Source organism: Cetorhinus maximus, chromosome 12 (genome assembly GCF_964194155.1).
Source record: "Cetorhinus maximus chromosome 12, sCetMax3.hap1.1, whole genome shotgun sequence".
Lineage (NCBI taxonomy): Eukaryota > Metazoa > Chordata > Chondrichthyes > Lamniformes > Cetorhinidae > Cetorhinus > Cetorhinus maximus.
The window spans coordinates 26,606,619-26,622,313 of NC_135890.1; the positions used below are offsets into that span (position 1 = coordinate 26,606,619).

The 15,695-nt window shown below is 42.6% G+C and overlaps 2 protein-coding genes across 3 annotated transcripts in view; one reads left to right on the plus strand and one right to left on the minus strand.

Annotated features, from left to right (window-relative positions):
• The window catches only part of ccdc146 (coiled-coil domain containing 146), a 151,333-nt gene that overhangs the window by 12,698 nt on the left and 122,940 nt on the right, over positions 1-15,695 (plus strand). The window contains exon 2 of one of the 2 annotated variants that reach the window (XM_078553226.1): positions 1,930-2,090. In XM_078553226.1, the coding sequence (XP_078409352.1) occupies positions 1,935-2,090 (156 nt within the window). In that variant the 5' untranslated portion in view covers positions 1,930-1,934. Of the gene's footprint in view, positions 1-1,929; positions 2,091-15,695 lie in introns of those variants that run through there. The other variant, XM_078553227.1, reaches the window with a different exon arrangement.
• On the minus strand, positions 3,867-9,725 carry fgl2a (fibrinogen-like 2a). The gene is made up of 2 exons (XM_078553217.1): positions 8,995-9,725; positions 3,867-6,998 (listed from the first exon to the last, which is right to left on the minus strand). The coding sequence occupies exons 1-2, from the start codon at positions 9,584-9,586 to the stop codon at positions 6,295-6,297; spliced, it is 1,296 nt and encodes a 431-aa protein (XP_078409343.1). The 5' UTR covers positions 9,587-9,725; the 3' UTR covers positions 3,867-6,294.

Genomic DNA, 15,695 nt, shown 5'->3' on the forward strand with positions numbered 1-15,695 from the left:
TTCATTGAAACTGACAGGCTGGAAAGCCTTGAAAGAATGAAATTGCATAGTTACTAAGCTTTCCATGTGAAAGGCTTGTGCTCACAGCACTTGTTTAGAGAACCAGATTTCACTCCTTCAGAGCTGGCTTCCAACTTTCTTAAAGTCATTACACCTACCTTGGACTTCACTCAACTTGATCTGATCTTCCCCATTCTCAGCCTTTTGCTGAAGTATAGGAGCAGCTTATGCAGCTCTCCTTTGATGAAGAATGAGGAGCAGCACCAACTGCCTCAGCAGCACACCAGCTGCTTTCTCCTCAGCTACACAACTCTACACAAGACAAAGGGAATGAACACAAAGATCCAGCTTGAAGGAGCTGATACTCCCAACCAGGTTCTACAGGCAAAGGATTTCTCGATCTCTCTGAGACCCATGCTTCATGAGACTCAGACTATCATGGCAGGTCATTGCCAGCATCTGCAGCTTCCTGAAGCAAGACGTCCTTAACTGAACTCAGTGGACATGCATTGCCAGTGGTTGTCAAGGTGACTATCACTGAAGGCCCACCTGCGGCTCTGTTTTTCCCTGGAATTGTGTGCTCTCTTTTCCTACAAGGAAAGAAAACAGTGTTATGAGTGCGAAAAATAGATTGTGTGGAGAACAGGCACTAATAACAATTATGGAGGGTGGGTACAAGATGTCAATCAAATCAGTGTCAATATTCACCGTTCAGATGGGGATGTGAGGAGGTGCCTGGAGAAAAAGGAATGAGTGGAGCTGCAAGGTGTGTTGGTCTGAGGAATGCTGCACAGGAGAAATGCTGGGGATGTCAGTGTGAGGGTTGGTACTTGAAAGTGGCATGCTATTCACTTTTCCTGCTCTGATGACTGATGAGATTATTGGACCCTTTCGGGCACTCTATCCAGCTTCGAAGGACCATGTGCCTACTTCTGACCTCCTTGGCAACTTTCATGCACACCTACTTCGTTTGAGAGACTGGTTTCTTACTCCCTTCTGAAAACAGCATTTCACTCCAACCGTCAGATCCTACAGCAGAACCTCTAGCACCACTAAAGGCCGCTTCCAACCCCAGCCTCAATCTCGAGGCTAGCAGGAGGAGTTCAGGGATGATGGGTAAGCCCAGTAGGGTACTCTGTTCGAGCCTCGGGCAGTGGCAGGGATAGTGGGGGGAGGCCTCCATTGCTGGCTCCCTTTTGAGATCGGGTGAGCCTCCCATCCTCCCCAGCAGCCCCAGTCTGGGGTCCCCCAGGTGCTCCCATCCCACCTGCCCATTGAATTATAGGTCTGTTAGTTTGAATCATTTTAATATCTTTTCAGATTGGCTGAATCAGGTAAGTAATTCACATGCTTCTTATTCTGTCATCCGTATGGTAGAACAATATCAAACTCTGATTATGCAATGCAATTTCAAAGCGTCAAATGGGATCAAAGACGATGACCGGAATTTAATGTTCTCCCCCGTGGCCAGTTTGGTGGTTTGGGGGCACATTTAATTGGCGAGGGAGTGGCAGATGGGGACCCTGCTGCTTTCCCACCTCTGCCTCAGGAAGGCTCATGGATGGCCTTCTTGCCCTGCCACTAATTGAAGCCCTTAAGTGGCCCACTTAAGAGCCTCATTCTGCTGCTACTGGTATTAACCCATCAACAGGCATGGGACTTGCCATGCGGAAAGCCCGAAAAGCAAACTCTGTTGGGGTTGTTTATGGGCTTCTGGGGAGGGGGTGGGGGATCCCTTGTTTAGTGCCTGATTGAGGAACCTGGCATCGAGAATTGGGTGGGGGGGGTGACGGGCATTGAGACAACTCCCTACCCTTGCTGCTGACCACACCCTCCACGATCAGTAACCCATTATACACTCTGCTAGATTTCCCTTTCTATGTATATTTCCATATTTCATATAATACAATTTTAATATTCATACTCCAGGAGAAATGAGTGGAGAGGAAAACCCCCCTCCTAATGCACCTGAAGATGAAATTGATGAAGATGAGGAAGAAACCATCACAGCTGTAGCCCCACCAGTGGTCCTTCAAGAGAAGGAACTTGCAGATGTGACTACAAGTCCTGCTTTTCAGTGCCTGGATGAAGTAAGTTCCCTTCTATATTTACACATTGATATTCTGTGGCCTTTCATGTAAGGGAGATAATTTTGTTTGAACTGAATACCGCACTTAGCTTGTACTCCCTAGGAGTCATTTTGACTTTATGCAATAGTGTAAGACTTGATAGCAAATCAGCAGCCTGTCTCACATCATCTCCTGACTTTTATTCCCATTTATTCTTATTGACCGTGGATAAGGGGAAGGCGGGGAATGAGAAAGAGATTCAGGAGATGGGAATGGTAGGAGAGGACAAATGGAGGACAAGCAGAGGAGGGGTACAGGGATGGGAATTGAAAATGATAGGTGAAGCTGGAAAACGATCGTGGCTGTGAAGAGAGGATGATGCCAGTATACCATCTTAACAGTTTCAAAAAGCAAACTCAGTGGGAGATAATCAACAAGCATTTTCAGTTCATGGGAACAGGATCAATAAACAACCTCATAGGTCATGGCAGGGCAGTGATGTTTAAGAAAACCAACATTGAGCAGCCAACATTTTCCAAAGGAAATGGATTTAAAAACAAATGCTGGAGCAGAAGGTGTTGAACATCAAGTTTTGTAACTCTTGACAGGCTCCGCCAAAGAAAATCAAAGGCAAGTGGACCAGGGGAATTCGGGAAACCTACAGTGTCAATGCCAGTCCCTCTGCCAATTCCAGATTTTCACTTTTGCTGGAGGGAGGGAGGAGGGAAGACCTTGCCATATCTCCTGTTATGGCCAGTTTACTCTGAGAGTTAGTGATATTGGTGAGGCCACAGCTGGAGTACTGTGTGCAGTTCTGGTCACCTCATTCTAGGAAGGATGTGATTGCACTGGAGGGGGTGCAGAGGAGATTCACCAGGATGTTTCCTGGGATGAAACATTTAAGTTATGAAAAGAGGTTGGATAGACTTGGGTTGTTTTCGTTGGAGTAGAAGCAGGGTGACCTGATCGAGGTGTACAAGATTATGAGGTGCATGGACAGGGTGGATAGGGAACAGCTGTTCCCTCTTATTTGAAGGGTCAGTCACCAGGGGACACAAGTTCAAGGTGAAGTTTAGGGGGAATGTGAGGAAAAACTTTTTTACCCAGAGGGTGGTGACGGTCTAGAATGCACTGCCTGGGAGGGTGGTGGAAGCGGGTAGCCTCACATCCTTTAAAAAGTACCTGAATGAGCACTTGGCACGTCATAACATTCAAGGCTATGGGCCAAGTGCTGGTAAATGGGATTAGGTAGGTAGGTCAGGTGTTTCTTGCGTGTCGGTGCAGACTCGATGGGCCGAAGGGCCTCTTCTGCACTCTGTGTTTCTGTGACATTAGTGAGCGCATATATTTATCTATGGTAGGTGGGGGAGGGAAGAAGGGTTTTGTTGGGGGCAGAATTCCAATTTATTGCAGATGAGGAAAACGTTGCTGGAAATTGCCATGTAATCATCTCCTTGACCTTGTTTTCTCTTGCAGCTTTTCCACTCCAGTGGTCTTAATCATTGTAAGATCATCTTCAACCATTTAACTTTATCCTTCACTTGTATATCTCCCTACCCCTTCACAAATCTACTTACTTTTGCATCTACAATTCTGTAATTTAAATACATTCATTTTCAATGTTTCAGTGTAAAGACTTACATAAAGAAATACAACAGTCATTTTGCACACATCATGAGCCAAAAGACCAGTTAATTTATTTTGATGGCATTGGTTGAGGGAGGAATTTAGCTTGGATATCGGGAGAACTCACTGTTCTTGAATTACATCTATGTAAATTAAATAAACCATACACCATTATCTGTATGTTGTTTGCTTTATTATAGAAATACTTATTTTGAACAGTTTACATAGTTTGTAATAATGCTTATGGTAAATGCATCATAATGAGAATAGTTAATATGCAAATTCATTTTTTATATATCTTTCAAAACAGTGTTGTACAGTGCAGTTATTTAGATTTTTTTCAATGGCACTCCTCTAATAATTAGGCAGACTTACAATATTACCACTCTCTGGCCTTACCATTAAACTGATGAGTAATTTGTGCAAAATAATACATTTGAAATTGGATGAGCATTCCAATTACATACAATATTAGGTGTAGCTAATAGAAAAATATAATTAAAGCTAAAAGAATCAATTTTAATATTTAAAATATAGCACAGTTAATTAAATTCCTATTTTCGGCTATAATAAGAATGCTTTTGAAATTATGAAATGATTAATCAGTATACCCCCTGAAGCTAACTTTTGCTAAATTTCTTACAGAATTATTTTTAATTGAAAAGCCAATTTAAGAATTACGTGAAAATCTTCAAAAAGGAATAAAAAATATTTATTTTCTAGTTGTTTCCATTCAGCTCCTTAAACGATGAAGGGGTATAAATTAATTTGGACCGTTTTATGGGCTTAAATTCAGAACTGCAAAGGCAGTTTATGACCCAACTGCATGGCCCAAGGCATGCCTAAAATTGGACCTTGGGCCCCATTTCAATGTTTGGCATACCGCCAATACCTGGTGCATCTCAACTACACTAATTAATAACCAGTAGAAAAACTTTACACCCACATATACATATATTCCTTTTACATATTCTCCTCTCTGTTTACAAGAACTTGCATAGATACCTCACTTAATGTTTCAAGATGTTTTTAAAAGTAAAGAACAGATGTTGAGCCATAGACAGGTGACTAAAAGGTTGGTTGAAAAGATGTGGCTTTCAGAAGTTTTTAAAAGACGAGAGACATGGAGAGACGGTGGGGTTCAGGAAGTAAGTTTCAAAGAATACAGCAGGGACAGCTGAAGAAACTGCAATCAATGTTAGGGAAGAGTGACAGAGGAATGTACAGGAGGGCCAGTCAGAGGACTGAAAGGTGTTGGAGAGCCTTTAAGTTAAAGACAGGACAGAGCAAGGCCTTGGAGGGATCTGAAGATGAATGCCAGGATTTAAAATTTAATACATTGGAGGAGAGGGAACTAATGTAGATCAACAAGGACAGGATGATAGGTGATTCGGATTTAGCGTGAAACAGAATACGAATGGCTGGCATTTTGACAAGTTGTAGTTATTGTAAATTGGAGGATGGGAAATCAGCCAGGAGTCATTGAAGAACTGAACTTAAGAGATGACAAAAGTATGCAAGAAGTTTTTGGTGACAATAGAGTCAGGAGATAAGGGCAGAGGTAAGAATAAGCAGAATCAGTGATGAAGAGGATGTGGGGTTTGAAGCTAAAAGCAAAATACTGCAGACACTGGAAATCGGAAATAAAAACAGAAAATACTGGGACTACTCAGCAGGTCAGGCAGAATCTGTGGAGAGAGAAGCAGAGTTAATGTTTCAGGTCAATGAACTTTTTTCAGATAAGGGCCAGAATTTTGCCCTCATTGGGCAGGCTCGGCGGGGGCGAGCGGGCGTGATTGGGAAGCCGACTGCTGCTCGCGATCGGGGCCCGACCGCGATTTCACACTGGCGGGCCAATTAAGGCCCGCCTAGCATGAAACGCATGCTGCAGCGCTTAGCGCTGCCTGTGTGGGGGTGGGAGGAGGAGGGCGAGTGAGGAACTTTTGCACATGCATGCCCACCCGTAGATGAGGTTTCCAAAAAATCCAAAGGCCGCTTGACCTTTTCACCTGCCTGCTAACTGTAAGGTTCGATGGACAGCGAAAAATTTAATTCAATTATTACTTTAGTGGCCTTAATAGGTCTTTTAATTGTGGGCAGGCGTGCTGCCGACTCCCACGCATGCCCGCTGACTGAAATATTATGCGAGTGCGCAATGACGTCGGGACGCTCGCCTGACATCATTGTGCATCATTTTATACTCATTCGGGTTGGGCATGCGCCCGCCCGACAAGCGCAAAATTCTGACCAAAGGGTTTGAAACTTAGCGCTGCATCAAGCAAGACACAAAGGTTCTGCACAATCTGGTTCATCCTGAGTCAGTAGTTGGGGATACGATTGGAGCTGGTGGCAAAGGAATGAAGTTTATAGTGAGGTATGAAATGATGGCTTCAATCTTCCCAGTATTTGTCTGGGGGAAGCTTTGACCCACCAATGACCCATCATAGAAGTAGTCATGGGTTTGTGGAAAATGATAAAGAATTAGAGCTGGGTGATATAGATTATGTTTTAAAATAAAACTCTTAAACACAGTTGCATAGAGAAAGCTCTCCAGTAGCATTTTTACATTCTTTTGCAAATTCTTATTGTTGCCACATACCTATGACGTAAATGCTTTAGGCCTGATGAGCATGCTTACTGACTTAAAAGCATGGCGGTAGCCATTCAGAATTTCTTTTGCTACACTGTGCCAAGTGCCCCAATAAATACCATTTCGTATGCCTTTGTAGAGCTTTTTGTAATATTTGCCATTGAGATTGGCAGACATGCAAGAATCAAACCACCAGCCAGAGCTATAATAGGCCCCACAGTTACCCAAAAGGTAATTATCATTATCTTTGTCTTTGGTGGTGAAGTATTTTTGATCATGGTTGTAATTCTTGACGTTATGCAGTGCATCACCAGCTGTGCCAGAGTAACCATTAACAGTCAGTTGATAGTAGTGATCTTCATCTGCAACGAAGAATTGATCGTATGAGGCATATTCCTGGATGCCCTGCCAGTCTTCAAATTCAATTCTCAAGACCATGTCCTTGGATTTTGTCAAAAGATGTATTTTGTCATTTCCCAGCCAAAATTCTGTTGATAGGTTCCCAAAACCGTTTTTGTAATCTACCCAGGTGCGATTAAAATTGACACTGCCATCTTTGCGAGACTGTAGTACTGTCCAGCCACCGTTCAGAGTTTTCATATCACAATAAACTGAAAAACTTTTATTAGCACCTTTGGGAATTTCATAGATGCCACTTTTCCGATGTCCTACTTTGTAATAATCTGAGCAATCCTGAGGCACCCATTGTATCACTGAAAGGAAGCATAGAACTAGGTCATTAACTTCACCCTTTGTATCAAAAGATGAATTCATTCATAACAGCTTGAACGGTTTAACTATTAATAGGTATGTATTACTGTTAATCTTTCACAATATTAAATACAATGCAGCTAGAAAATAGAAATATTTTATTACAAATGCTTTTCAAACAAGTAGATCTCAGTCAGATCTTAGAAAATTCTTAAGGAGAGTCCTAATTGACAGTGAGCCATGTTTTAGCTGTGTTTTAAATTGTAGGAATTCTACTTTCCAAATAATTGAAATGATTTGGAAAGCAAACAAGGATGAATTACACAGGGTCAAATTGCATATTTTTCAGTTTTTTTTTACTAACAATTAATACTGTGCTATTCATTTGTACAGTACATGCTGTGTTGCTTAACTACTTCCCCTTTTCTGTGGTTTTAAAGCACAGTATTCATGAAAACATGTTTGACAAACATTATTTGGCTGAGGAGGGAGACAAACAAGTTATGCACTTACAATATGATAATGCAGAATTTTTTTATGATTGCAAACAAAACAAAAATTTGCTAACCATTTTAAAGATAATGATGGCTCTTTAATATGAGTATAATTGGACTCCTGCATGTGGGGGAAACCAATAAAGGCAGTTTCTACAATTATATATAAACAGGATGTGATGGATGCAATTTGGTATTTCTGTACCTCAAGATATTCTTTTAATATTAATAGTTCCATTTCACAGTTAATCCAAAAAAGGAAGCATTTCATTTGTAAAGAGAGAGTGTGCATGATTATGCTTCACAGTAAAAGTTTGAACATTACAGTAACCACTAGTTAATAGATAATTTCAGCAAAAGCAGTATGCATGCCCTGTCCTTTTTGGTCATTTGTTTTTTTTTAAGTGCTTTTGTTACATATTTTTTTTTACTCTTGCTGCCTAATGTGCTAATGCTACCTGGAAGTTTTGGATGGGAGTTGACAGGACCAATGTAGTTGAAGTCTGGGAGTGCAATCTCCCAGGTCTCCACCCTTGTTTACAGGAATCCTGTCCTGAGTTGAAATCAGGCCCTAAGGTCAGCTAGTCTTTTACACTCTACTGACAAAGTGACATAGATCACAACATTGCAAAAGTATAATGTATGAAAATAGGGATTGGAGCAAAACAATTAAATAGAAAGATTTGGTAAGAAAACTTGCCCCAGCGCTTCTTCAGAAAGTCTATTTTTAATTATATTGTTAAAAACAGGTAACATACTAATTTTATGTGCAAAATATTTACTTTAATTTGTACTTGCCTTGATGAAAGCCACAAAAAAGCCTGAGTTTGCAATACAACTGGCATGAAAATTAATCAAATTGATGCAATTTTTAATTAAGGCCAATATATGCATTATTGAAATATTTAATTTTGCACCAGTCCACTGTTTAAGATTAGTGAGAAACTTCCTACTGCTTATTAGGAGTGCAGTTTATTCAGAAAGAACAACCAGCCAAGCAAGCTTTATTTAAAGTGTGAAAGCGAATAAAGATTAGAAAATACATCGTATTAGACTTTTTAATCTATGGACAGCTTTATAATAACAGTTTAAAAATAACAAAATGCAATTATAAATATTTTACAAAATACATATCACTGCATTTTATATATTTTTTACTATTACCATAAAACATAGTGGGATTTTAACCTGAAATAAGTTTCAAGTTGTGAAGTCTTAATGCTGACAGTTTATTAGGTAACAAAGCTTTCCAACTTATAACACAGATAAACTCTTTCAATCTAAGTACTGCATTGTTTAATTTGTCTGTTAAAGTATGATTGCAAAATTTCATGTTTACATCAATTTAGAAGGAAACAGGTAATTTAAAAGTTTAAATAATCTTGGAAATTTTGATTATGTGTAAATGGAATTGATAAAGATGGAACATTACCCCTGTTTTAATTGCACAAAAATATATCATTTATAAGTTTGTATTCCATTTTTCACACACTGATTAACTTACCTGGTTGACCTACAGCGGCACAAGTCGTATAACACTTGTTGTTCAACGTATTCACAGTGTAATTAATATTTGAAAGCTCATTGTTAATGTAGTGCAAAACAGTGTCCATATTCAGAATACTCATCTCTTCCAAACGACCCTGAAGCGCTTTGATTTGATTTCTGGCTCGCTGTAATGAACCTGTTAGTGTGGTAATTTTCTTCTCCAAAACAGTTATCCTGTTGGCATCACCTCTGCCATGTTCTATACTTCCAATAGCTTGATCATGACGGATAGGCTTTTTCTGTTTTTCTTCCAGCCACCTACTCTTCATCTTATTTACTGTTGCTGTTAGACTTTTTAGCTGTTTGACAGTCTTTTTGAGGAGTTTTGACTGCTTGGGTAGCTGAATGGTGAGAGGTGGAAGGTTTACCTGATAACCACAGACTTCATCTTCATCGCATTCTGTGGGCTTCAGCTTGATGGCACAGGCTCCATTTGCATATCTTTCTGTGGGATTCTTGAATCTGCTGGTATTGTTGTATCCCACAGGAACCTCCATACATAGTATTAATCCAATATTCAGGAGAAAGAGTGCAACAGCTGTCTTCATTATGTCTGCAAACCTTTCACTAACAGTGAAACGTGAGAATGCTTTATAGCTATTATAAAATAATGCTGTGCTGTGTCAGCACCCCAGCACTGACTAATAGGGAACTTGGTGCTCAAGCTGACAGGGATATTAATACTGTATTGTAGGTGGGCAGTTCAGTTGTGAAATCATATCCGTCAGACTTCAGTATTGACATTTCCTAAGCCTGCCTATGTACATTGAAAATGAACTCAGTTATGATGCACTATGGTGTAACATTTTAGATTTACCAACTTGTCACTGTTATTTTTCTGCTTTAAACATGCATACTACACATTTCTACATTTCTGTTGCAGACAAATATACCACAAAATTCGATTGGTAGAATGCATTGTTTGGGCATGACAGGTGCCGTTTGTTGTCCAAAATGGTTTATACACTGTAAGCACACACTTCTGGGACAAGTCACGCTGAAGTACCATATTGCTGAGAGCGTTAACACATGAACAATGAACAGCATTAGAAGTACACAGACCAAGCAGATCAGGATGTCATGCTGATTTGACACCAGCACTGCCATTTTGAAGCTCAGCTCCAGCAAACACCCTCTTGTAACCTTGCAGTACTGAACACACATGCAGCAGCAGAAAAGGATCACCCCACCAGTGCTATTTAAAGGGATTGTCAAATTCTTACAAGTTAGTTGCTGATTGACTTCTCTGGCTATTGCTTCAATTCTACAAGTGTTTGATGCATTTTCAAAAAGAATTGAAAGACTTGCACTTATATAGCGCCTTGAACAACAACAGGCCAAACACTTTACAGGGATACTTTTGAAGCGTAGTCACTGTTGAAATGTAGGCAACACGGCAGCCAACTTCCAAAAACAGCAATGTAATAAAGACCAAGTAATCAGTTTTTGTGATGTTTATTGAGGGATAATTATTGGCCAGGACATTGAGGATGATTTCCCTTCTCTTCTTCAAAATAGTGCTTTGGGATCTTTTACATCCACCTGAGAGGGCAGACGGGGCAACAGTTCAACACCTCAATCAAAAAGCAACACCTTCCTCAGTACTACAATGAAGTGCCAGCCTAGATTTTTGCACTCAGGTCCTGAGACTTGAACCCATAACCTTGTGATACAAGCAAGCATGCTACCAACTGAGTCAAGCTTTATGCTTTAGTTGTCAGTGATTGTGAATATGGCTTTTGTGGCTGGAATGTGCATTTCCAGAGCAGTTTGGGCAATGGAAGCATTATTTCAGCTACCCATTGGTCTGCTTTATCACCTCTTGTGTGGCAGCACGCTTTTCATTAAATGCATGCTGCCCACATATGAATGGGTTGCACACTGCAGTCTTCGATCATGGTCAGAGAATTGCCCTTACCACCTAGTAACCACCTTTGATTTGCTGTAGTGGCTCAAATGCATACAGCGTAGTGGACTGCCGCAGAATGAAGGCACATGCTGCCAGGTTACTGGGTATTGACCTGCATGATTTCTGTGTGTGGTCACAACCCAGCTAAACGTTGAGGGAGTTACACTATAGGGCACAGCTGACATTCAGTACCCACAAAGCGATGTAATGGCACCCTGCACCATGGGAAAAGGGGTAATCCTAGTGAAGCTGCATTCTTGTTTGGTCTACTTCTCTTTAGAAAGAGAGAATAAAACGTAGTTTACTCTCAATGATTATAGAGGGTCAGCAAACTGCAAGATATTGCAGTTATCTCTAGCTCCAGCCACTGGCCAGGTTGCACTTCATGCATATCTAAAAGGAGAAAGACACAAGGGTAAGTTTGCAGTGCCAGGACGGGTGAGAGGGAGGCGGTGGCATAGTGGTATTATCACTGGACTAGTACTCCAGATACCCAGGGTACCCCTGGGTTCAAATCCCACCATGGCAGATGGTGAAATTTGAATTCAATGAAAATTCTGGAGTTAAAATTCTGATGATGACTATGAAACCATTGTTGATTGCCATAAAAACCCATCTGATTCACTAATGTCCTTTAGGGAAGGAAATCTGCCATCCTTACCAGGCCTGACTTCAGACCCACCCACAATAATGTAGTTGATTCTTAAATACCCTCTGAAATGGCCTAGCAAGCCATTCAGTTCTCAAAAAATGTTGGCCCAGCCGGTGATGCCCACATCCCATGAATGAATTAAAAAAAAGAGATGCATGCTCACACTCAGTTTGTAAATCAGAAGATTGTGGGGATGAGGGGAGGCGCAATGTGAGCAGGAAGACACTACCTTCAGTGGTTTCAGCCACACCACAGACCAGCTTCCAACTTCAGCCGGAGTACTGTGGGCACCGTAGTTTAGAAAGGGTGTGAAGAGAGGGTACCGAATACATTCATAAGGATGGTCCAGCGATAACTTTGGTGAAGGTTGAAGGTTTGATAAAGGTGTTCAAAATTGTGAGGGGCCTGAACACAGTAGATAGGGAGAAACTGTTCCCATTGGTAGAAGGATTGATAACCAGAGGACACTAATTTAAGATGATAAGCAAAGGAAACAACGGCGACAAAGAGAGAGTCATAAGGAAAAGCTTTTTTTATAGCGAACGGTTAGGATCTGGAATGCGGCATGAGAGTATGATGGAGGCAGATTGAGTAGAAACCTTCCAAATAGAATTGGATAATTATTTGGGCAGAAAAAAAAATTGCAGGGGAATAGGCAGGTGTGTGGGTCCTCTTGCAGAGAGCCGGCATAAACACTGTGGCCCAAATGGCCTCTTTCTGTGCTGTAACCATTGCACAATTCTATGATTCTCAGTACACTATATGCTTGCATTCTATGATCCCTGGTGGGAAACATATTACTAATAGACCGATCCTGTGACATATCACATTAGTCCATTGATCCAATGCATTTTTGGATTGTGATCGAATCTGTGGTTTCAAAGCTTGTATTTTTTGAGACAGACCCTAACTGAAAAGGGAAACTGAGAAAAGAATCTGATCCTTCCAGTCTCTAAGGAAAACAAGACTGAAACAGAGATTGAACCAAAACTTATGGGGAGACTGAAACTTATAAAACGACACTGGGCCACCCAAGCTGAGTAGATGATGATGATTCCAATGGTGCAGTACAGGCAGGCTGAAGAAGACACAGAGACTACATCCAGAAGTAGAGAATAAGCAGAGATATAGGGTGGACTTTCCCGGCCCTGCTAGCAGTGGTTTCGTGGCAAGTGGGCAAATGGGAATCAAACTGTGTTAATGGGAGAGGATGCACGCAGACTCTGGAATAGAAGGGGGTCAATGTTGTGTTAGGGTGGCACAAGAGGGATGGGTTGTACAGAGACTCATGGACATGGGGGAGGGGAAAAGCCTGAACATGAGGGACGGGTTGCACAGAGACTCATGGAGGGAGAAAGGGAGACTGTGTCATGAAGGAACGGGAGAGCTCATTGAAAGACAGTCATAGTGCCTGGTCTGGGGCCAAGAGGTCAGAGTAAAAAATTAAAGGCAGTCCTGGAGCTTTGCAGGTTGTGCTACAGGGCTATGCATAGTACGCAGGTCGTAGTCCTGCTGCAGGGAAGGGCAGTGGCTGTGTGCTCAATTGGGATAAGACACATCTTGGTGTGCAGGACATGTTCATTGTCCTACAGTTAATGGCGATGGGGTTGTCTGGCTCGGTACTAGGCTGCAGACGGGATGGCCATGGTTAGGGGAGGCTTCTGCGGCCTGTAAATGGGGAAAAGGTAATAAAGGGAGGGTATTCGAAGCTCTCCTGGGGGGGCGGGGGGTGTGGTGGGGGGTGGGGGGGGCGCGGATTCTCCTCTGTATGTGACCATGCACACAGCCTCAAGATGGGGAGGGGTGAGGTCCACATGGGGCATGGGGACATCAGCAGTGATAGGTTCAGTGGGAAGGGCTGGAATGTGCACCACAATGACAATAGGATGCAGGGTTACTGGGGGAGGCTGGAGAATAACTGGAGGGAGGTCTACCTGCACATCATGAGGTTACAGGAAAATTGGAGGGACCAAAACACTGACAGCGGGAAGACCAAAGCTGGTCTCAAAAAGAATGCAGCATCGCCATCTTGAAACCCAGAAGTTATTGCACATTTTAAAATCAAAACTGGAAAAGAATCTGCACGGGAGGGATCTGAGGTAGTGTGAGGAGGAGCCCACCACTGGACTAAGGGGCCCTCCCAGGGGGCACTCTCAAACTGCTTAGAGTCACAACATTGAAATAGAGTCAGAGCCGAGGGAAAAGAGGAAGATTTCCTTGAGAAGGTGCAAGTGGAGCCATAGTCTTTTAGTACACATGAACAAGTGTCTGCAGGAGTCATTGGCTTCACAATACAGTTGTTCCATTTAGCATTAACAGAGAGGGATGTAAGAATGGAAAATGGAGGCAACCCATTAAGGAAGCATAGCTGCTGCATATCTGCTGGATCATCAATGAAAGCCTCTAATGTGCTTTCTCCACTTGGCATGAATAACATGCCAAAGGGCATCCATTCATTGCTAAGTACAAGTTGAGCTTAATCAGCATACCAGATAAGAGTTGCAGAAGTGCCTTTGGTAAGGTGGCATATTTCATGAATGCATCTAAACCTCTTCCAACCCCTGTGGTTAGAGATGTCAAGTATCATGGTTGGCATCTTGGTCACCTAGATCTGTGCCTCAGCTGCAAGGCTGTATCAGCGAAAAGCTAATAGCGCAAACACAGCTCTAGGGCATGACAGTGACTATTTGCAAGTGGGAGGTCTACTATATTTGCCCAGTATTCATTAATCTGTTGCACTTATCAATCCACAGGAAAAAGGAGGATTGAATAATGGAGCCTGTGCTCAATGCTACCTTCTTGATAGCTTGAGGAGGAGGAGAAGGGCCCGACGCGCCTAGCACAGCCTCAAGAGGAAGCCTTGCCTGAGATCCATGATCCCCAGAAAGACCCAGAGCATAAGGAGGTTAGACCCATCCCACAGAGGCAACTTGCATGACGAAGGGTCTACCAAAGAAGACCTTCCTATCTGGAGATGAGCAAAAGACAATGCTGTGCATGTCTGCACTTGTCAAGAGATATGGGGGATCATATCTGCAACATTCTGCAGGAGGATCTAACACCTCATGAACTGGGAGGACATCCCCTGCCATGCCCCTGAAGGTCACCGCCGTGCTCAATTTTTTTGCCTGCATATCGTTCCAGGGATCCACAGGGCACCTATGTAGCATCTCACAGTCCTCAACACATAAATGTATCAATGAGGTGACAGATGCCCTCTACAGTAAGACTCATAATTATGTGACGTTCACACTCGATGAATGGCCAGGCTTGCTAGATTTCTGGAGTTTGCAGCTATCTCAGGATTCCCTACAGTATAGGGTGCAATCGATTGCACACTTGTGGCTTTGAGAGCTCCACGCTAGCAGCCCCTGATGTTCATTAACAGGAAAAGGTTCCACTCCCTGAACGTTCAACTGGTGTGCGATCATCAGAAACACATCATGCATGTTTGTGTCAGCTACCCTGGGTGTTCCCATGACTCATACGTCTTGAGTCATTTCCAGCTGTCTCATATTCAAAGGGCCTCAGTGATTACAGGGCTGCTGCTTGGGGATAAGGAGTACCCACTAAAATGATGGCTCATGACACCCATGTGTCATCCTCAAAGTGCCTCAGAGGAGAGATACAGCCCAGCATATAGCTCGACATGATTCATCATTGAGCAAACCATTGCATCCTGAAGATGCGCTTCTGATGTTTGGATCACTCAGGTGTGGTTCTGCAGTACCGACCATAGAAGGTGACCTGCATAATAGTGATCTGTTGCACCCTTCACAACCTGGTGCTTCAAAGGGGGATCCCTTGCCAGAGGGAGACATGAAGGAGGCTGAGAGTTCCTCGGATGATGAAGAACAGGAAGTGCAGGAACCTGAAGAGGGAGATGAGAGTCTGCTTCCACATGAGGAGCCACTGAAGAAGCACAACGTGGAAGACATGCCCATGTCACACTGATAGCCACACGATTCCAGGAGGACAAGGGAACAGGCAACGGGAAACGGCCACATTCATTCTGCCCCTTTGTGCCATGCCAGTGCACTGAAAGGCCTTTACAACCTGTGACATCGAGAGCAAGTTCAGCATTTGGACTTGCACC

Coding starts and splice junctions, on each gene's coding strand:
- fgl2a (XM_078553217.1), bottom strand. CDS start 9,586: ATGAAGACAGCTGTTGCACTCTTTCTCCTGAATATTGGATTAATACTA. Junction 6,999..8,994: donor TGCCGCTGTAGGTCAACCAG/GTAAGTTAATCA, acceptor GCTTCCTTTCAG/TGATACAATGGGTGCCTCAG.